Source organism: Anoplophora glabripennis, unplaced genomic scaffold (assembly GCF_000390285.2).
Source record: "Anoplophora glabripennis isolate ALB-LARVAE unplaced genomic scaffold, Agla_2.0 scaffold62, whole genome shotgun sequence".
Classification (NCBI taxonomy): domain Eukaryota; kingdom Metazoa; phylum Arthropoda; class Insecta; order Coleoptera; family Cerambycidae; genus Anoplophora; species Anoplophora glabripennis.
Window position 1 is genome coordinate 1278774 of NW_019416420.1, and position 22513 is coordinate 1301286.

At 32.0% G+C, this 22513-nt stretch overlaps 1 protein-coding gene across 1 annotated transcript in view; it reads right to left on the reverse strand.

The window, feature by feature from the left end:
• LOC111691513 overlaps window positions 1-22221 on the reverse strand; it is a 62071-nt gene extending 39850 nt beyond the window's left edge. The window contains exon 1 of the mRNA XM_023454513.1: window positions 21879-22221. Within this exon, the coding sequence (XP_023310281.1) occupies window positions 21879-22221 (343 nt within the window). The remainder of the gene's footprint in view (window positions 1-21878) is intronic.
• Between the last annotated feature and the right edge of the window lie 292 nt (window positions 22222-22513).

Here is a 22513-nt window from a genome sequence, read left to right on the forward strand (position 1 = left end):
TGATTGTCCGTAGATAAGAGCGAATTGCGTTAGAAAATTAAAATGCATATTTCTCAGTAAATAATGTGGCGTACAAAAAAACACCTGCATTTTCTTAAAATATCAACCAGAAAAAATTTAACTAGGGTAATAACAAATTACTGTTTATTAGCGACTTCCATGTTTGATTATTATAGAAGTATCCAATGACAAAAAACCTCTTTGAAGGCCCGTAACATATTAAAGAAATTTCTTGGTACCTATTGAGATATATCTGATTAGCTACTTTGTTTTTGTCAAAAGTAGCTTTGGTTACATTTTTTACATCTAGTTATGATGACACCTTGTAATAAAATAAGTAAGGCCTAACCTAAAGTTCATAATACTGTATCTCTTGAATGCAATACTATTGTTTCTTGGTAAGGAATTAATTTTTTGTGAAATCTTAGCCATTAAAACATTTTGAGATTTTGCGACATTTTTTGAAGAGAACAAAGTGAATTACTTTTTAAAAAAAATGTAATTTAGACTAACCGCTAAAATAATAAAGTTTTGAATGACAAACATCGCAACATGGATCTTTCCACAAGTTTTGTCTATAAAGTGTGAAGCAATTAGAACATTTTTCATGTATTGATAACTTATGAAACTTAGGTATACTAAGTACTACTTAGTGTTTAATGTTATAACATCAACTAAACGGAGTCTTTTGTATTAATCAAAATATTATATTATTAAAATGGATAATGGATTATGCCGTTATACGGTTTCATATTTTATATAAAAGTTTTAATAATAAAAACCTAAATCCGTAACCCGAACATTTTTAACTGATTTATATGGCGGAACGGGGCCGCTTATGTAATTAATATATCCCTTATTGATTTCCTCTCAAGTTCCCGGTCCATTAGCTTCCCTCCATTCCACTAGAACACGTATGGTTACCGCAAGCGCACCTGAAAATCAAATTATCTGTCGAATTCGACATTCCTACATATTACCAGGTTTTTTGAAAGGGGAATTTCGATATTTACGTAATGGAAACGTGAATGTAACAGGACGTTTTAATACGCTTTCACATGACTAATCCGCGATACGGCGCTCTCGCAAATAATACGGATAGACAATGTTTTCTGCACAAATATTATTTGATAACATGGTCTCCCTCTTGGTTACATATAAAAAAGTAAGGAACAGATGTAATTTTATAAATAAACATCTATAAAATTTATGTCAAACATAACACGATTGCTAAACAGGGTGTTTCTAAAATAGGGTTCCAAACTTCTGCTGCGTTTATAACTCATTAAAATAAGCTAAAATGTTCCTACTAACATGTGCCCTAAAACGCACCCTTAGGAAGTTATATGCCCTTAAAAGGGCTCAAACAAAACTGTTTTTTTTTCTGTTATTGACAAAACAGTCGAAAATAAATAGAAAAAAATGTATGGGTCTTACATAACTTTTTACGATAAATAACATGGGCTACTCCGTTTTTCGACATGCAAATCATATGTGTCCAATTTAGGTTGGTGAAGGGGGTCTGGAGTCTGGAGTCTGGAATTGTGGGGAGGGTAGCAAAGCTACAGCACTTAGGCCCCATTGGACCCCTTGTACATCCTCCCATTAAAGAGATCAATCCACCTGAGCCGCCAACCAGCCTATTACAGTGAAAAAGTGGTGACGTTGCTCAGGGGGTCTCTCTAATATAGGCCATTGAAGGCCAGCGTTCTCCCAACATGGACTCTCTTGTTGACGAGACGGCAGTGCATTCACATAGTGAATGCAACACCGTCTCGTCTTCCTGTTCACAGCCCCTACAAAGAGGTGTTTCACACTTCCCCAAATTGTAAAGGTGTTTCCTTAGCCAACAGTGTCCAGTTTGAATACCTGTCACCAGGCGAAGATTTGACCTAGACCTATGTTTAATTAGTAAAAGTGGTGGGTGGAAAATTTAAGTACACAACATTATTGCAACTCATAAAATGGAGTCATATTCAAACACGGAAATGGCAGATATGCACTTTATGTACGGCCGTGCGGCTGGAAATGCATCAGAAGCGAGGCGTCTGTATGCGGCAGCAAACCCGAATAGAAGACTTCCTTCTCGACAGGTATTTCAAGTGCATATCTGCCATTTCCATGTTTGAATATGACTCCATTTTATATGAGTTGCAATAATGTTGTATACTTAAATTTTCCACTCACCACTTTTACTAATTAAACACTGCAAAGCTCAATTGATAGTTTATCAATAACTTAAATTGTTAAGCGTTGTGGCAACGTCAGTCTTTTATTTGCCATGGTAAACAGATTTTTGTAATTTTTGGCCTACATTACTTAAAGAGCAGAGTAATTTTCAAACTCAATTTACTCGAAAACCATTGGAAATATCGATTTGGACAAAGATAATAGTTTTTACGTAAAATTATTAAGATTTTATAAATCTGTAAAGAAAATTGTAAAAAAATGGAAATTAAAAAAATTACGGGACGAAAACCTCCTTCACCAACCTAAATGGGACGCATATGATTTGCATGTCGAAAAACGGAGTAGCCCATGTTATTTAACGTAAAAAGTTATGTAAGACCCAAAAATTTTTTTCTATTTATTTGCGACCGTTTTGTCCATAACAGAAAAAAACAGTTTTGTTAGAGCCCATTTAAGGGCATATAACTTCCTAAAGGTGCGTTTTAGGGCACATGTTAATAGGAAGTTTTTGGCTTATTTTAATGAGTTATAAACGGCGCAGAAGTTTGGAACCCTATTTTAGAAACACCTTGTATAATAAAAAAACGGGATGTGCTGAAAATCATATTTGATGTAAACCTGATACCTAACTAAAGCTAACAACGGAATCATTCGAGAAGAAAGTCCTGGAGTAAACTCCAAAGGTCAAATGTAGGTTCGGATACGTTGATGATACGTTTATTATATTTATTAATGGATTAATATATTATATTAATGGATCACAATCGAACATCAGCGTCACGATGAAGTTGGAAGAAGATCTTCCGTTCCTGCATCTTCTTGTCAAGAAGATACTGCCTGTATGCTAAGGCGCAGTATCTGCGGAAACATAAGCATTTAAATGCTGAATCTCATCACTATTCAGCTCAAAAGCAAAAAATAGCTAAACATCGGGCATACACCACCATATACCATCTATGATGAGCTCTCAATAGATATTCCAGCAGGAATATTTACAAACCATCGATAGGATATCTAAGAATAAGGAAAAGGGGATCCAGATGAAACATGTCGCTTCCTTAGAAACTATTTCAAGGACGATATGGGGTCCGTCTTTCCCGAGACGAGCTGCAAGAGCGATACATTTCTAGATCTTGGTGTTAACAGGGTGGTCACGAGGTAATGGGCCAAAATTCATGGGTAGATTCCCGAAGCAAAACTATTGCGATTTAACCGAACTTACCTTAGTCCAAAAGTTGATACTTAAGAAGATACAGGGTGCTAAATGTAAAATATTATTTTAGTTTTTTTTTCATTTATTTCTTAATAAATGCAAATATCCACACAAGATTTTGGGGTTTGGGGTTCTTTAGGTAGAGGAATTGAAATTTATTCACATTTTGGTTTTAGTTCATAGACGGCGCTAGCTGCCGTAGATTGAATTTGAAAACAGTACTAATAGTTGAAATAATTAAAATAATTTAGAAATGTTAGGGTTTATTTAGAATTAAAAATTGTAATGGACAGTAAGAACATTAAAAACATTAGTAAAAATATGCGTTTTTGACAATAATTGCTCAAAATGTCCACCTCTAAGTTCAATACATTTATCAACACGTTTATTAAAAGATTGTCTTATTTTAAAGTATAAATCCTTAACGTGAAATGACTTTGCAGTATTTAAAACCTACTGCCAAAGTTATTTCCAAGTGTTTATAGTTTCTCCATAAACAAATGATTTCATATAACCCCAAAAACGGAAGTCTCGGCTTCTATCTCACATTTATGTACAGGCTGGTCCATTTTCGATGGTATTTCAGGGTATCTCAGAAACTACTAAAGATATGATAAATCTGACACCACGTTCTCGAGCTCGATTTTCATGGCAAACTCGACTGTCCAATCAGAAATTTGCTATCTTCATTTGTTTCTGAGTTACTGTGACACTTTTGGACATGTCTGTATCTCAGCTGTTAAATAAGTTAGAGTTAAAGTGAAAACTGCTCAAGACTAATTCTTTGGCGTAGAATTGAATGCCGGTATTAGATTTTTAGTAGGTCTTAAGATTCCGGAGTTATGGCTCAATGTTATAATTTTTTAAATGGAAATCGTAGCTGGTTATGACCTTAAAAAATGGAGATTTTTTTGCTTTTCAGCAATATACCACATGCTATAGTTATTTTTCCAAACACAGAAGATACGGGGTGTTTTATATANTATAATAAAAAAACGGGATGTGCTGAAAATCATATTTGATGTAAACCTGATACCTAACTAAAGCTAACAACGGAATCATTCGAGAAGAAAGTCCTGGAGTAAACTCCAAAGGTCAAATGTAGGTTCGGATACGTTGATGATACGTTTATTATATTTATTAATGGATTATTATATTATATTAATGGATCACAATTGAACATCAGCGTCACGATGAAGTTGGAAGAAGATCTTCCGTTCCTGCATCTTCTTGTCAAGAAGATACTGCCTGTATGCTAAGGCTCAGTATCTGCGGAAACATAAGCATTTAAATGCTGAATCTCATCATTATTCAGCTCAAAAGCAAAAAATAGCTAAACATCGGGCATACACCACCATATACCAGACGAACCAAATTTCCTGTACAAGGAACTACATCATCCATGATGAGCTCTCAATAGATATTCCAGCAGGAATATTTACAGACCATCGATAGGATATCTAAGAAAAAGGAAAAGGGGATACAGATAAAACATGTCGCTTCCTTAGAAACTATTTCAAGGACGATATGGGGTCCGTCTTCCCCGGGACGAGTTGCAAGAGCGATATATTTCTAGATCCTGGTGTTAACAGGGTCGTCCCTAGGTAATGGGCCAAAATTCATGGGTAGATTCCCGAAGCGAAAATATTGCGATTTAACCGAACATACCTTAGTCCAAAAGTTGTTAGTTAAGAAGATACAGGGTGTTAAATGTAAAATATTATTTTAGTTTTTTTTTCATGTATTTCTTAATAAATGCAAATATCCACACAAGATTTTGGGGTTTGGGGTTCTTTAGGTACAGGATTTGAAATTTATTCACATTTTGGTTTTAGTTCATAGAGGGCGCTAGCTGCCTAAATTGAATGTGTTGAAAACGACATAACTTTTTTGTACATTAAGGTAAGTAGGTAAGGTATCTCATCTTTGGTATCAAATTCTTATTTTTCAACTTTTTTACACAAAAGAGGTATACTTTATGAAAGTAGCTCTCTCGCACCATTTTCGAGATATTTGGCTTTGAAAACAGTGCTAATAGTTGAAATAAATAAAATAATTTAGAAATGTTATGGTTTATTTAGCATTAAAAATTGTAATGAACAGTAAAAACATTAAAAACATTAGCAAAACTATGCGTTTTTGACAATAATTGCTCAAAATGTCCACCTCTAAGTTCAATACATTTATCAACACATTTATTAAAAGATTGTCTTATTGTAAAGTATAAATTCTTAACGTGAAATGACTTTGCAGTATTTAAAACCTACTACCAAAGTTATTTCCAAATGTTTATAGTTTCTCCATAAACAAATGATTTCATGTAACCCTAAAAACGGAAGTCTCGGCTTCTATCTCACATTTATGTACATACAATTTAAATTGTAAACTAAGATGTAATTTTAATTAGGTACGAATAATACTTCATGGAAAGTAGCATACAAATGACAGCAATAAGACAAGTGGAAAACGTCAGTTATTTGATATGCGTCCAAACTTAAGAAACTTTACCCTAAATTAATAATAGGTACTTAATTGTAATTTAATTCAACAGCATTGGAAGTTTCAAAGCCAAATATCTCGAAAACGGTGCGAGACAGCTACTTTCATAAAATATACCTTTTTTGTGTACAAAAAGTTGAAAAATAAGAATTTGATATCAAAGACGAGACACCTTAAAGTATAAAAAAGTTATGTCGTTTTTAACACATTCAATCTACTGCAGCTAGCGCCCCCTACGAACTTTAACCAAAATGTGAACATATTTCAATTCCTCTACTTAAAGAACTCCAAACCCCAAAATTTTGTGAGTATATTTGTATTTGTTAAAGAATAAATGAAGAAAAACTTTAAAATAATATTTTACATGTAACACCTAGTATCTCTTTAACTATCAACTTTTGGACTAAGGTAAGTTCAGCTAAATCGCAATATTTTTACTTCGGGAATCTACCCATGAATTTTGGCCTATTACCTCGGGACCACCCTGTATATAGGACAAATTGGTATAACACCGACAGAGATATCATCAGCAGCTAGAGCTCAATACCAATACAGAACATGCATAGATCTAAATGTTACCAAAAGTTTAATGACAGAAATAGAGAAGATTTTCGCAAAGGATTTAGAGAGAAACAGTAGAAATCCAAGAAAATTCGAAATAACTTCAACCGACACGAGGACCTAGAGCTACCTAGGATTTAGAAACACGAATAAAATTAGCAACGAAAATTGACCATTTTGATAATTGTTTTAAATGTTATGTTATTTTTGTCGGAAACTGTCATAAAATGTTGACATTTTAATTCTGTTTCCTAAGTATTAAAAAGACGCGTTAGTCAATTGAAACGAAGATACGTTCATTTTTGTTCTAGATTAAAAGTCTTTTTCAGAAAGCCGTTATTCCAAATATTGTTCCAAATAGCCCCAAATAATGTTCTAAATCGCCCATATTATTAGTATTAAAGGAGTAAATAAGAAATAAACATTATAGTTACGTCTTTTTTTCCGTAAAGTAAATCCGTTGTTAAAGAGATCTGTATGATTTTTTTTCTACTTTGTCCCAAATCAGCAAAATGTTTGTAGGTAACGAGAATATTAAATAGTTTTCCATAATATTTATCGCCTTATCCTTATTTGTATTCTTTGTTGTTAAGGAACGGAAAAAATAACAGGACCTGCTAACTCAAAAGATATTTTTGCGAACCTTTATATAATGAGAATAAATTTAATGTTGTTGGCTCGTAGCAATTTCCATTTCCTTTAAAGGAAAAGACAAACATGTTGTCTTTTGTATGCTTGCAGAATAATAACATCTAACAGAAGAGATTATTTTGAATTTCATATCCCGCATTCCCATTCTACCTGCTTGAGATTCCAAATATGCCGGGAATGTCTCTCTTCCATTCGCCAGGGTCCATTTGACCTTACAAATATGACTTCTTATCAACGGAGAACAGGAAGTATTTCATTGCTTTAATAAATGGAATCATGTTCTTTTATTGTTTGTAAATATCTACCCAATAAAATTTCTACAAAGCAGAACTCTAATAAAAAAGAGTAAAGTGTTTTTAATAAAAATAAAAATTAGTATACATATATGTTTTCATGTACCTTTTATTTTCGTGTTCATATTTTACATTACTTCTGACTTACTGATAGATATGCGTTTTATTTCGTAATTGCCATCAAATATTATACTTACTATTGTTTTATTCACAATATCGTCTTCTTTTAAGAACAAAAGTCAAGCGAAGCACCTGAATGTAGTTCAGAAATGTATTCTTACTTATCTACTTATTGTTATGAGATACATAATGTAACTAAAATGCTTGGTCACTGATTAAACGCTAGATTACTAAGACTTATACAAAAATATACTTTTGCAGTATGTTGTTTGGATGTATCGATGTCGAGAGAAATGATAAAATGTTATATATTATGTCTAAGATGGATAACTACTAAATGTATTATTTTTAAAACTAATAAAGTAATTATTCAAGTAATCAAGATATTTTTAACTAAAGTACTATAACATAGCTTCCCTTAACTAAGTATATTTTGCAACTTGGAATAAACCACACATTTACATTACTTCCGAATATCAAAAATGAAATGTTTTGGGACATGTTTATATAGAATTTTTTTTATTAATTTGTGACAGGCTCTATTAAAGTATAGTAGAGTACATTCTGTACGAACATTCAAGCGAAATTTTACATTCAATTTATTACTCTCATAATTGTAAAGTTTATAGCGAAGTGCCTGAATAACAAACAAANGAGTACATTCTGTACGAACATTCAAGCGAAATTTTACATTCAATTTATTACTCTCATAATTGTAAAGTTTATAGCGAAGTGCCTGAATGACAAACAAATTAAATTAGATATCTGGTCTTGTTCCATTTGCTAAAATTTGATGTGGAAAAGCTTTATTTTGAAGAATATTCCGTTGGTTAATATAAGCATAAATTTTTTATTACTGGGATTTTATACAGTCCAGCATATTAAAATAAAAAAGCCTATAAAATAAAAGTAATGTATATAGCCACCGAGACCTCCCTTCATACTCTGTTTGAAAGGTAAACAAAACCCAGCAGTAGAATATAATACTGTACTACTATTTATTGCAGTATAGTATTTACAGAAATTACAATGATATTTAAAGTGTTGTTCTAATGATAGTATATAATTTTCAACAAAAATATAGTTTCAAAATAACAGTAGTATGCAAGTTCCCACATTAGGCCATTTTCAATATATCAATCAATAGAATAGAACATTTTTATAAATAAGAAGTAAGGATTCGTATATAAAAAGGCGTGGAAGTGGAATCTTTTCAAATAAATCGCCACTAGAAGTAGTTCTAGATACGCCAGCAATAAGACGAACGCAGTCTTCTGCAGAACGAAACCTTTTTGGGCACTACTAGAATTACCCCAAAGCGAAATGCCATATGTCAAATGACTATGAACTATTGAGTAATACACCATTTTCATTATACTGTTATCAACTGCAGCTGTCTTAACAGGAATATTTGTGTTGATAATTTTGAACATAGGCTACAAATATGTGCTGTCCAATTCAGACTAGAACCTATAGTAACACCCAAATACTTTACATCCGATTTGGATTGGGTTTTGCTACAAGTAAATGTGAGGTGTTGAGTTTTGGAGACATTTAGCTTCAATTTATTCGCTGAAAACCAGTTTTCCACCGAAATCAAACTACTCGAACTCGTATCTCTACTAGCACGAGACAACAGTGTTGACAGGTAAATCGTTGATGTAAAACAGGAAAAGCGCAGGACCTAGTACTGACTCTTGAGGTACACCATTACATATAGGAAGTAAGGTAGATTATTTGCTCTTTATACTGACATATTGCTGTCTGCCTGTTAAATAATATTGAAAAAGTTATAATTCATTATTACGAATACCGTAATATTCAAGTTTTGCAAAGTAACGCAATCAAAGGCAAAGGAAAGATCACAAAAAGAAGCATAAATAACAGCATTATTATCAAAACCATCAATGACTTCGTCAACAACTGCCAGAAGAGCTTTGATGGTAGAAAAGCCCTTTCTGAATGCAAATTGAAAGGTGACAAAAATAAACTGGGAAAATAAACATTTCATTCTTGTGTCCAATGGCGACATTCTGCTCTGACTTTTTCTAAGGAGTTATTCAGTTTATAACTGAAGACAAAGATCCATTGCTTTTATTAGAATAAAATATACATTTATTTACCTATTTATAGTGTCAACCATTTCATGAAAAAATAGATTTTGTTTGTTTAACTGATAAAAAATTTATATGAAAAATGTGTTCTTTAAACGGTAATATAAAAAAATAGAATATTTAGAAAAGATCTTAATGATGTCTTATCTTATTTGAATGAGAATTTAAAACAGAAAACAACCACGTTTCACTGATTTTTTTCTACAAACTATAAATATTTTAACGAATTTGTTCAATCTGTCAATTTGGTAACGTTTAATTAAATCAATTTCGTGAATCTTACCTTTCAATAGGGACTAGAAGTTTAGAAACTTACCTGCAACAAAATAAATATATTAAAAAACAGAATAAATATACATACGAATATTAAGTCGTAATAGACATTTATATTTTACATAAATCGTTTTTTATTCTGTGTACCACAATCAATTTTATTGATATTCGCTCTACATGTACATTCTAGGAATACCAAAATATCTTTGAGCAAGGATGCTGAACCATATATTTGCTAGGATAGATTATTACGTACGTATATGTCCGATTCCGCAAAATTGCATGTAATGTTCCGTTAAAATACAAATAAAACTGCAAAAAATTAGAAAGTAGTTCCATTTCAAAGCGGAACATATAAAAGCTTTAATAAATACTGCCGTTTCAGCAACGTTTGTTTTTGACCGTATATTTGTCATGATACACAAAAACTCACTCCGCTTGGAACTCCTGAAAACTGCAATTAATTTCTACATTGAAACATTGAATTCAAAATTAACCGTTCATAAAACGAAATATGTGCTGAATGAATTGTTAATTGCGCCTTCAATTTCATAATCTATATTTCGCATCCAGCGGCCCCATTATGAAATTGCACCTAAGCAAGGTGATATTTCATTCCAAAAACAAGAGTTGCCGTTGCCGCATACAAAGGTTAAAATCAGTGTCAGCGAATTTATTACACCAAAAATTCCTCTTTAAATAATTATTATTCTTGGTCTTCTGAAAAATATATTTTCCTTCGTGATACCTGTGTCAATAATGGGGTCATTTTCTAAATATAGATTAATTAACGTTTATAAATTTTAAAGATATATGGTACATAATTTTAAGTATTTTTGAAGACAGTAATATATTTTAAGAAGAGAAGCAAAACGATAAATGTACCTACTACTTTTGATAATCTCTACTTCATTGGTCACAAAGAAAATATTCACTCTTGATCCATGATGTGTGGACTGGCCCTTAAGTTAACTGTGTTATTTGTTGCGAATTTCAGGAATGCAGGATTACTAATATAGGGTCCAGTTATTGATAAAGCCTTCTGTATTAGGGGAGTCTCTCCTCGTCAGGGGGCGCTGCGGTCAAATCTCTAAGATCTAAGAACACGTACCATAAAAAGAGACGGGTTGTTATTTAAATTTTAATAACAAATAGCAATGACAAATATGTAATTTCTATAATTTGAGGCAATCTGACTTTAATTAACTTCGTCATTTGTCTTAAATGGAAGGTACCCGAAGTGTCAGTCGTCGATTCCACTGAAACTTCGCTATATTGTAGAGGACAAAAAATACGAGAAACGGATATTTCCTTTCCTGCCGATAAATATTTTAAAGGGGTAAAAGGACCCCGAAAGTTTACCCCCAGAAACAGTTTTTTCAAGAAGTCTCTGTTACTGTACAAACATTTTTTTAACCTATTGGAGTTTGTTTATTATCGGTCTCCGATATTATGTACAGTATTTCGAATCCCAGGGGTTTAATCCCTTATCTTTTATAAGGGTAAAAATTATTATTTTTCTCTGCAAAAATTGTAAAGTGGAATTGTAACCTTAATTGTATTTTGTCCTCACAACACAGCGAAGTTTCATTAAAATTGGGGACCGACACTTCGGGTACTTTCCTTGTTAGTTATAGCATTCCGATGAGAACTAATAAGTTGGAAATTCGAAACTCTCTTTGGATATTATTATATTTTTGGGTTATCGATTTCTACCTTTCTAATTATAACTAGCTTTGTAATTGGGCTAGGATCAGTAGTTGATAAGTTATAAATGTTACAAAGATACCGAAAATATATGACAAAATAAAGTTAATGCGTAGTTTTTTGTCGTTTTGAACGTATCAATTGTGTACGATATACAAAAGATATGTCATATATCTTCTACATAGTGACCCATAGCTTCGCTTTCTTTTAAATCACTTCAAAGGAAGTTTTAAGAATGCTAACAAGGCTAGCATATCGAGGGCTAACAACCATTAAGTAAGAAATGAAATATTATAGAGCATTTTAAATGTTTATAGAAAAATCTTTAAGTCTAAGTTTTGAATTGTGGAAATATGTCGATTATTAATATTATTTCATTGTTCATCTAATTATAAAATTCTTTTACGGAAAATTTCTAATATTGATTGATTGATAGCATCAGTAAGTGCAATTCTTCAAAGCATCACTTGCAGGTATAGTTTTTCCGACCTCAATTGAAGAACTAAGAGTTGGCAGTATGTATCAGGTTCGGCTGCTGACGCAGCAACTCGGCATTGAAATATTTGAACAGCTTGTTCCCATATTTAGTTAGCCATACCCATATACAGGTCTGGTCGCCCAGTTGAAGAACGATCGCGCGGGCAAACGCGGCACAAACACAGCCGCACTGGTCACTTGACCATAAATTTAGTTGTCGAATAGCCTAGCAGTGTAGTGCAGCAATGCGGAATTTGGTGTGGTTCAGGTAATTTGAATTAATTATTTTATTAATCATTCAAATTACAAACGCGAAAGGGAGAAATAACAGGAATATTTTGTTTACTAATATTATTACAACATGGCATTTACGAGACCTTTTGTAACGGAACAAAACGAAATTTACCATCAATATAATAAAATTGTTTGAGGACATAAATAATAATTAATATATGTTGTTGTTTAAATGAACATTTTTTACCTGTAGCAGAAAACTATTTTAAGAACGCCTATAAAACTCATTAAATTTCCCAGCCGTTTTTTAGAAAATCCGTATATGTACTGGGTGTTCCATAAAATTGATCCATATCTGAAACGGGCAATTTTTATCCTTTGTCTTTATTTACTAAAGTCTTTTAATGAAAAATTGTATACTTATTAACCAGTTGTCTTTTTGAATTTTTATACTGAGTATTTATGACCAATAGAACGAAACTTTCCTTAATGTTTTTTTTCCTTTTCTATGTACTGAAGTCTGCAATATTTTTATGAAAACCCCGACTAACCAGGTGTTTCTTGCAATTTATGTACAGGATGTTCCATAAAACTGACACAGGTGTACCAGATTTTCCCTTATTCATTTTGTTAATTTTTTCTTTAAATCTTTTGAAGTCGCTTTTTTAAAAATCCATATACTAGAATTGGTGTTCTATAGAATTAAGGGCAGTTTTATTTCTTTTCACTTTTAGCTTTGTCTATTTACTACAGTCTTTTAATGAAAATTTGTATATTTATCAAGCAGATGTCTTAATTTATTTTTTTTACCATTTCTGTCTTACCTACGTAGTCTTTGGATGAAAAATTTTATATTTACTAACCAGATGCCTTTTTGGAAGTTTGGAACAAACTTTTTTTATTCTTTTCTCGACCGGGGCCTACTCTTTTTTGATAAACATTCTCCTCATATTTTTATATTCAGGCTGTTTAAAAATCAAAGTACAGGGTGTTTAAAAATATATTATATCTACTAACCAGCGAGGAAAGCACCGCGGAGCCCGAGAGAAAGGTCAAACTCCGCGTCAGCGGAGTTTGCCTGCCTTTCTAGTATTACTTAAAATTTGCTTAAAATGAAATAGAAGACAAAAAAATATCTTCATTACAGAATATGTTACTTTTCATTTCGAGGTTACAACTTTATTTTGCTATAAGTAAGATATTGCGATGAAAAGCAGATTCGTTTAAGCAATTTCTCACTTCGAAAGCATTGGCTTGGTCCTTTGCTATAAATGAGCATATAAAAATTTTATGATTATTATTTGTACTATTTGTTTTTATCTTACTTAATAATTTTGTAGACCAATGAAAAATATAAAAACTTATTCTATTGAAGAATTTTCTTGATATGTAAATTTCATTTCCCATTATCACACAAAAATACCATCATCAAATAGTTGGTAACATTTGGTGAATCTAAAGCATAATGGGAAAATATTCGATTGAAATTTGCTCAACTCTCCTACAAATATTTTTCTTGAGTCTATTAAAGTATCCAAAACAATGTTTCTATCAAAATGAATGATGACGTTAATCTATGGTATCTAGACCTAGACCATTCAGAATCGACAAAATCCTTCATTATGTGCATCTTGCAATGCTAAGCCTCTTCCAAGATCCACTAGCAATGCACTGAACATAATTTTGCAAGCGTGCAAACATACGCGGGACACAGATTTCTGACACATCAGATGCAAGCGAGTGAACTTGTGTTTCATTGAAACTGCTGAATTTCAGCGGCGCCGTCAGTAATTAGGCAATATTTTAAATAAGCTACGTAATATACGCAGAAAGGTGATTCCGGAACGCAAACTAATGTACCTACACTTAAATAAAGTTTTAATTAAGCCCTAATTTCGTAATTGTATAAATTAACTGGCGAGAACATTAACCCGAAAATGTCTTCTTAGGCATTCAGGGAATGAATTGGCTTTTTAATAACATTTACCTTAGGATTCGCCGACCATTCACAGCTTTGTTTCGACGCGCAAAGAAGTTTCACCGCCCTTTAAAGTTTGCATAAGTTAGGGTTCCGCCATTACCATAGCTGCAATTAGCGAATGAGAACAGAATGTAAACTAACTCACAAGCCTTTGAGGCACCCTGCTGCAATTACAACATAAAAGATAATATGACAGGAAAAAGCCAACGACACAGAAATAATAAAGAATACTCAGATTAATGATGCTTGCTTTGTCAGTTGAGTAGCAATTCTACGTGGGTTTTAAGCACACGCAATTTCGCGCTTTACTTTTGCGCCAACTTTAAATTCGCCTTTTGTCTACGTTAAACTCTAATTCCAGAATATCAAATGCTAGTTTTCTCGTTATTTCAACAGCTTACTGTTCTACAGGGTGTAACTAAAGTACTTGACTAGGTAAACGTTAATGACGTACTTATTCTATATCACGAATTAACCCAATAATACTAAAAGTAGGATTTTCGAAGGGGGTATCTTTCAACCATTGCACCCGGGCGAAGAATGAAATCTAATCTACCAGACTTTATGTTTTTTGGGGAAGCTCTTTCAAATGGTGCCCACCGAATTTGAAAAAAAAATCGTTCAGTTCACGAAAACCGACTTTCAAATTTAAAACATCGCAATTTTTTCCTGTTTTCAATTTTGAGGACTTTATCGCTAAGGTACGTGCCTAAAACCAATGGCAACGGTGCATAAAACCTCTCAACTTAAATAATCCATGATTCGCGGATCGACTTGATAAATCAAAATAGCGGCTGAACCGGAAAATGGTGGCATTGGATTTTACAACGGTTTTACTGGAAACAGGCGGAATTCCTTGAAAATTTCAAGAGACGAAAAAGTAATAAATTTGAAAAATGGCCCAAAATTTCCACCGTGTTCTTTAGAAGTCCATCTTCTTGGTTTGAATAATTTTTCTTTCAAATTCTATAGGCACCATCTGAAAGAGCATATCCAAAAACATAGTATAGTAGGTTTTATTTGATTCCTCGCCCAGATCAAAGATACCACCTCGAAAATCCGATTTTGAGCGTTAATGGTTTAAGAAAAAAGCTTCACATAGGGTGTTAATGTTTAAAGTAATTTTTAGGATGAAGGTAATTTTTATCCAATGTTTTCTAATAATTGTTTATTACCACTAAATAGTAAAGTTATCAGATCACCTAACTCCTTGAAATATGCTTTACTGACATTTACTATGCATATTTATTTTCTGGATTCACTTGTGTTCACTATATTATGAGCAAAAATAATGAGCCAGGTTCCTATAACATTTTTTCGAAAACGAACGAAATATTAACGTTAAGTTGTAAATCCTAGAGCTGTTTTTTAAATAAATATTTTCCAGTTAAGGGCTTTTCTCAGGTTTGATACCTTATTTGTAATAAACTACAGAGGTCGAAATAAACATTATCAAAATTCTTAAACCCTAAAGAGCTTAATAATGTTTAAAAATAATCCTGATCACAACTTTTTTATCTGCAGATTTATAAAAAAGAAAATATGACGTTTCAACTTGAAGCGCAAGACAATATTCCAGAAATCTTATTTATTTAAAAACATATACATATTTCAGAATTATACAATTGTAAGCATTAAAATATATCAAATTCGTTACATTGACTACTTGTGAAATTGTGAAATTTAAAAACAATTCAAACGTGATCGCAAAATAATATCTAGAAACATTAATAATATTATCCAGATACCAGTTCATCGACTTGAAACAAGATAATTTTTTTGTAATATTTTGTAGAGACCGGAAATGGATAAATTTTAATGAATTTTCTTGCAAATAAAATTAAATTTTTAGTGTTCTTCAAATTTATGTTTAATACCTCTACTACCCAGAGATAACCCTTTTTTAAAAAAATTACATATCATTTCACCCATTGCATCAAGACGTCAAGCATCAGCATAATATTTTCGATTTTTATTAATAAAAATTAAATCTCACAGTATTTACCCAGTATTTCATGGTATAGTCTTTCCGATCTCAATTGAAGAACTGAGAGGTTGGCAGTATGTACCAGGTTCGGTCGCTGACGCAGAAACTCAGCATTGAAATATTTTAAAAAGTTGTTCCCATATTTATTTAGCCATACCCATATACAGGTTTAGTCGAACTAAACGTGGAGGTGGTACTTGCAGTTGAAGAATGCGCGCGGGCAAACGGCGTATACAGACAGCCGAACTGGGCGACTGGGCAATAAATCTCAGCTGTTGACAAGTGGTTGACAAATTGCATAGCAGTGCAGTGCAGCGATACGGATTTTGGTGTAATTTTAATTTATTATAGGCACCTTCTTATTAATCATTTATGTAACAATTGCGAAAGGGATATTTTGTTTACTAATATTATTACAACATGGCATTCTGGAGACCTTTTGAAAGGGAACAAAACGAAATTTACCATCAATATAATAAAACTGTTTGAGGACATAAATAATTAACGTATGTTGTTGGCCAAATGAACATATATTAGACATTTTCAACACATTATATACAAATTATTATAATTTTTTACCTTTAGCAGAAAACTTTTTTAGGAACGCCTATGAAACTCATTAAATTTTATTGCTAGGCGTTTTTATACATGTTCAACTGACTTCGGAAAGACTATACTAAATATGTAGAAAAGTATATTCTCTTCATTGGCATAGGAGCTATCCTTACACTTCTTCATGGTGATCTTTGCAGACGAACCATTCGCATACGGTATAACACCACATCTTTATTCTTTTTACTAATACAAATGTTTTTCAACTACTAAACCATTTAAGTAAACACTTAAATTTTTGAAATTTTACATAAATTGGAAAGTTATTTCTATCACCTTGACATTTCCTTATTTAAACCATGATTATCTTTTGAACAACACGTATTTAGACTTAAACCGTAGTTCTTTTTTGTAGGTGTAGTTTATTACCAAAAAAAGTATACCAAATATGAAGAACAATGTTTAACAAAAAATATTGAATTAAAAAATAATGGGGGATATGTAATTCCGTTAATATTGAGTTGATTCGAACCACGCCCTAACTTTTTTACTCCTAACTTTCGGATCCCCTATATTTATAATGAATAATCAGTTTTGTATTTAAGCCTAGTTACACATAGCCAGGATAACCATACTCTATATATCTTTCTTCAGTTACAATTATTTCAAATTGACCGTCTTTAAATGCTCAAAGTATAAGAATACTTTCATTAGTTACGTAAAGTTAACAATTAAAATAAACGAAAAAATACAATGATAAGTACGAAAGATGCTCAATCTACACTAATTTTAAAACTCTGGAATACCACTAATGAATAGACAGAGGTAATGAAATGTTTGGTACTTACTTGTCGTTACTTAACAGCATAAAAAACAATGTCACCGCAATTTTCATTGCCGCTCAGTAAGATGTAGCACAAATTAAAATCCTCACACTTTTTTGGAAATAACATAAGACTGTATTTTAAGAAGTTCCAAGATCAATAAGAGTTTAATAAGACGAACGTACATATGAAAAAAATCAGAAATTCAAATCAGGAATTGCATGCCCTTCGAAATCTTATTTATTCTCGAATACTTCCGAATTTCTTCAGAATATTTTTTACTATTTATAACCACCTACAGAATTCTAACTCATAGAAAGACGTAATTAACTTATAAGGCGTTAACAGAAAATCAAAAAAATGTAATTATGTTCATTAATTTTATATGTTAATATCTGTAACGAAAAGGGAGCTTCTGATGAAACAATCCCAAGTAAAATGTGGAAACAAAAAGATCTCTTTGCAGCAGCTTCATAAATTGTAAACAGATGTGAGAGGTAATAATAAAATATATTTATTTATGAATTTTAAGTTGAATTTATGAAATTAAATTGTTATTGAAAACATACCATACCATTTATACATACAATAATTGACTGTGTACAAATAGAGAAAAAAAATTAATCAAATAGTAAAAGTCTTCCTACTTAAATAAAACTTTAATAGAAACACCTACAATTCTTTTTATCTATATGTGGTGCCATTAAAAAAATCTTAGCAAATCTAGACAAGAATGGAACAATATATCACCCTCTACATAGTCAACTTACAACTTGATACAGTTTGAAAACTTTGTAGAGACAAACTTGGTAAAATAACTACTTAATATAATTGAGTCTAATAGTCTGCCAACGGTTTTAGCCATAAAGTATCTGCTAGAGTTTAATATTGATTTTGAAGTTACGAAGTAACGTGGTGTTCATTTATAAATTGTAAATTAATTATAAAGCTATATAATTACGAAACGGTTATAAAAGAAACTTTTAGAATGCATATCATTATCTCGAAAATAGTGTCTTCTCCTACAGAGCTAAGACAATGCGGGGTAGTAATTGGTAGAAGTCATTGAAATTTCGTCTCTTCGAGAGAAAAATTGACTTCGTAGCGAATAATGTTTTACCTGCATCTCAACCAAAACTGGCTAATTAACAGATCCTGGAACGCATTTGTTCATAGAAAAGGCATTACCCCGTTATCAATAATTCCACGAAAGTGGTTTAATTATAGTAGGTACATCACGGTTGCCTCCATTAATTAAACGGAATTATAAATTTTTATAACAGTATCTGATTCAAAGGGTAGTGATTATTTTGAGCTAATTAATGAGAATAGACGCTGCAATCGCTTTATCGCAGTCAATTTAATTTGGCACGTAAAGTTATAATCATTATTGGAACTTGGATCCGATTTACCTGCAGGCTATACAGTCTTAATGATTCCGCTGCCTGGGGCCCTTATATGTACTAGAAATGCTGTGTAGACTTCTAAAGCTGATGAGACTAGTTTATATAAGCCGGTGGTGCTTACAGAAACTGAAGTTCGAACTCTAATGGGCAAGACGCCACTTGTTGACATAAAGGGAGATCTGAGGCTCTAATCACCATCTATCAAAGTTACACTGACGATCGATCCCTTGTTTAGCATAAGTAGGTCTTTGTCAGATTATTGCTGAGCAATAGCTCCACTGTGCAAAAATTCCTATGTGGAAAAACTCACTGGAAACAGTTGCGAGGCGATTTTTATTTCCTTGTTTATCAGTTAAAGGCTTAATTTTGGATACGTTTACGAGCAAGAAAAATATAAGAATTCCATCACGACTTTTTCCGTCATTTTATAGTTTTCACAGCAAATAGATTAGAGACGAGCGACTTAAATTATAGATTTAAGTGTGAGTTTGAATACCAATTATTTATTTAGTTTCCATTTAACTTGACATATTATCGCACAGCGCAACTTTTCCAAAGAGTTCGCAAATCATTGAAGCGTCGAGCTAGATTATGCATCAAAATGCAAGGTAGTCATTTCGAGCAGTTCTTGTAATTTAACTTATTTTAATCCCATTATTTTCTATTTCACATTTAGCTATTGTCTGAAGTAGTAATTAGTTCTTTAATTAGTAAATGTAACTCTAAATTTAAATAGTCTTAGTTTATGTCCTAAATTATTTATTAAATGATCGGATCCTTCATAATGCCTGTTCCCCAAATGTATGTACAAACTACATAGAAATTTTTAATTAAGGTTTAAAAAATTAATTGATTTTATCGAAGAGAAATGTCTTCTAAAAAATTGTTAATTCCGTTCATACAAATTGTAGGTGACTCTTTTTTTGTATGTTACCTATGTGTATTTGTGTCTTTATGAATTAATTTACCTGTGAGTTTTCGCTTGAGTTTTCTTTAATATTTAAGTTATTCAAAACTGCTTGACTTTTTCAATTTTAAAGAATATTAATACATTACATTCATGAGAATTAGACTTATAGAAATTCTATCCTGAACTAATATAATGTACCTAGAGATACTATCAAAGTAAAAAATATATTCTATTGGTGAATAACATAAATATTAGATTTAAGTTTTTACATATTCGCTATTCGCCCTTAACGAGTATGTCCGAATGCACGATGCATTTTTCGAATTAATATTGTATTTTGGCATTTTTCAATTTGTTTGAATCAAATCAAATTGAAAAAGGGCATCAAGTCAAATGGTAATGGCAAAAAATCGCGTCAAATCAATAAATAATTTTTTGCTTGATTTCAAGGAAGTTCCAGCAATTTCTAAACAATATAATAAAAAGTTAGGTAAAATTCCTCGAACTTTCCATGGTAACCTACTGCCATGAAATGTTCAATGTTTTACAGGTTTTATTTAATATTAGATGAATGTTGCCTGAATTTTTACTTAAAGAGTCCATGGCAACATGGTCCCATGAAAAGTTCGAGGAATTTTACCATACGTTTTATTATAGTGAACACATCAAGCTGCTTAATGAATCTCAACCATTGCAACAAAGAAAATAAAAAACAACAATACAACAGCTCCTAGATTGATCCAAGACATTTACAAATAATAAAATAAACGCTTCTGATATTTCATTGTTTTGTTATACATTAAAAACATGTTTGAAAACTTTTGTCTTTTAAAGAAATAGTATTGTGTACAGCATCTCACCTGAAGTCGCAAAATTTAACTCACTTCCGATTAAATAGAATGTGCATAATCATTTTATGATACTTTTTAATAATGTATACAGGATACCTGCGAAAGCTTGGGAACCATCAAAGCTGGAGATGCTGGTGACCAAAATAAATCAATTGAGCCAAATATACATTATACAATGTTGCTGGTTTCAAAGATACGTTCAATGTTTGAATTTTATTTTGAAATAATTTTGAAAACTGTCAGAGTATGAACAAAAAAATTGTCAGTAGTTTTTTGACATGACAAATAAAAATGTTTAACTAATTTTGGCGTTGTTTGTATAAGGTGTCAATTATCTCTTTGATAAATAGGGGATATTTTTTTATCTTTAGAATTACGGACACTGTGTATTGAAAATATGAAAGAACATCTCGTTTCATAAAAAAATACTCTTGTTCGTTTTCGATATTTCCCTTGGTTATTGAGATATTTGCGTATACAAATTTCAATATATTAAAACGAAATACATTGAATCTCGTAAACAAGATGTCGAAAATTCTAAAGATAAAAAATATATCCCCTATTTATCAATGGAATAATTGACACCCTATACAAAAAACGCTAAAATTAGTTAAAAATTTTTATTTGTTAATTTTTTTGTTCATACTTTGACAGTTTTCAAAATTATTGAAAAATTTCAAAATAAAATTCAAACATTGAACTCCCTGTATCTTTGAAACCAGCAATATTTGTATAAGGCATATTTGGCTTAATTGATTTATTTTCGTCACCAGTATCTCCATCTTCGAAATTTCCCGAGACACCCGGTATATCAAACTACAAAATATGTGAAAAAAAATCTACCAAATGCCTTAACTAATTATTTTACATTTTTTCGTTTTGCTTTTAATCAGTTTGCTCTAACTGAACCTTAAAAGTAGAAATATTTATAAAAATCATATTTGTCTCAGTCATCACATTAAATTTTCATTGTTTAAATCGAAACAACAAGAAAGAAAAAAAAACAAACAAAAAGAAAGTACGATGACGACTCACCTCTGCCGTTTCTTCCCACAAATCTCAGATCGTTAAACTCAATGCAGTTTCTCAGTTCCGCGCAATAATTCTCGTCATTCCCAGCCCTAACCGTCACCACGGTGCCATCCCCCACGTCACCAAGGGCGACAACCTTGAACGCCACTGGCAGCGTTTTATTCGATCTCCAGTGGGGCGGCAGAACAGTACAAACAACGTGCGGGGACCCGGTCCTTACCAGCTCGCCAGGGTGTTCCGCAAGGAGCCCATCTATAGTCCTTTCCGCCAGCATCTCCGCCGTCAAGTTGCCGTAAGTGCGGTCGTAGTGACCCGTGGTTGACGACACATCGCTGGCCAAGTGCATTTTCTTCGTACACACTAGGTTTGGTCAAAAATGTTTGTACGGTTTGTAGATGCTTGTCATTCCACTTTCCTTGAGTACGACAAAGCTCCATCCATTACATACTCATAAAAATTTTATGTAAAATAATAAAAAAATGTAGATCTTTAGTTACTTTGACGCTACAATAGTTAATTGCCTTATACAAATAAAGTTGCAACAGATAATTTTACAGTTTTTCTGTAATTCATTCAGAAAATAACCAAATTTTATGCCAATTGCGCGCTATTGGAGATATTTATTGATATGCGATTGG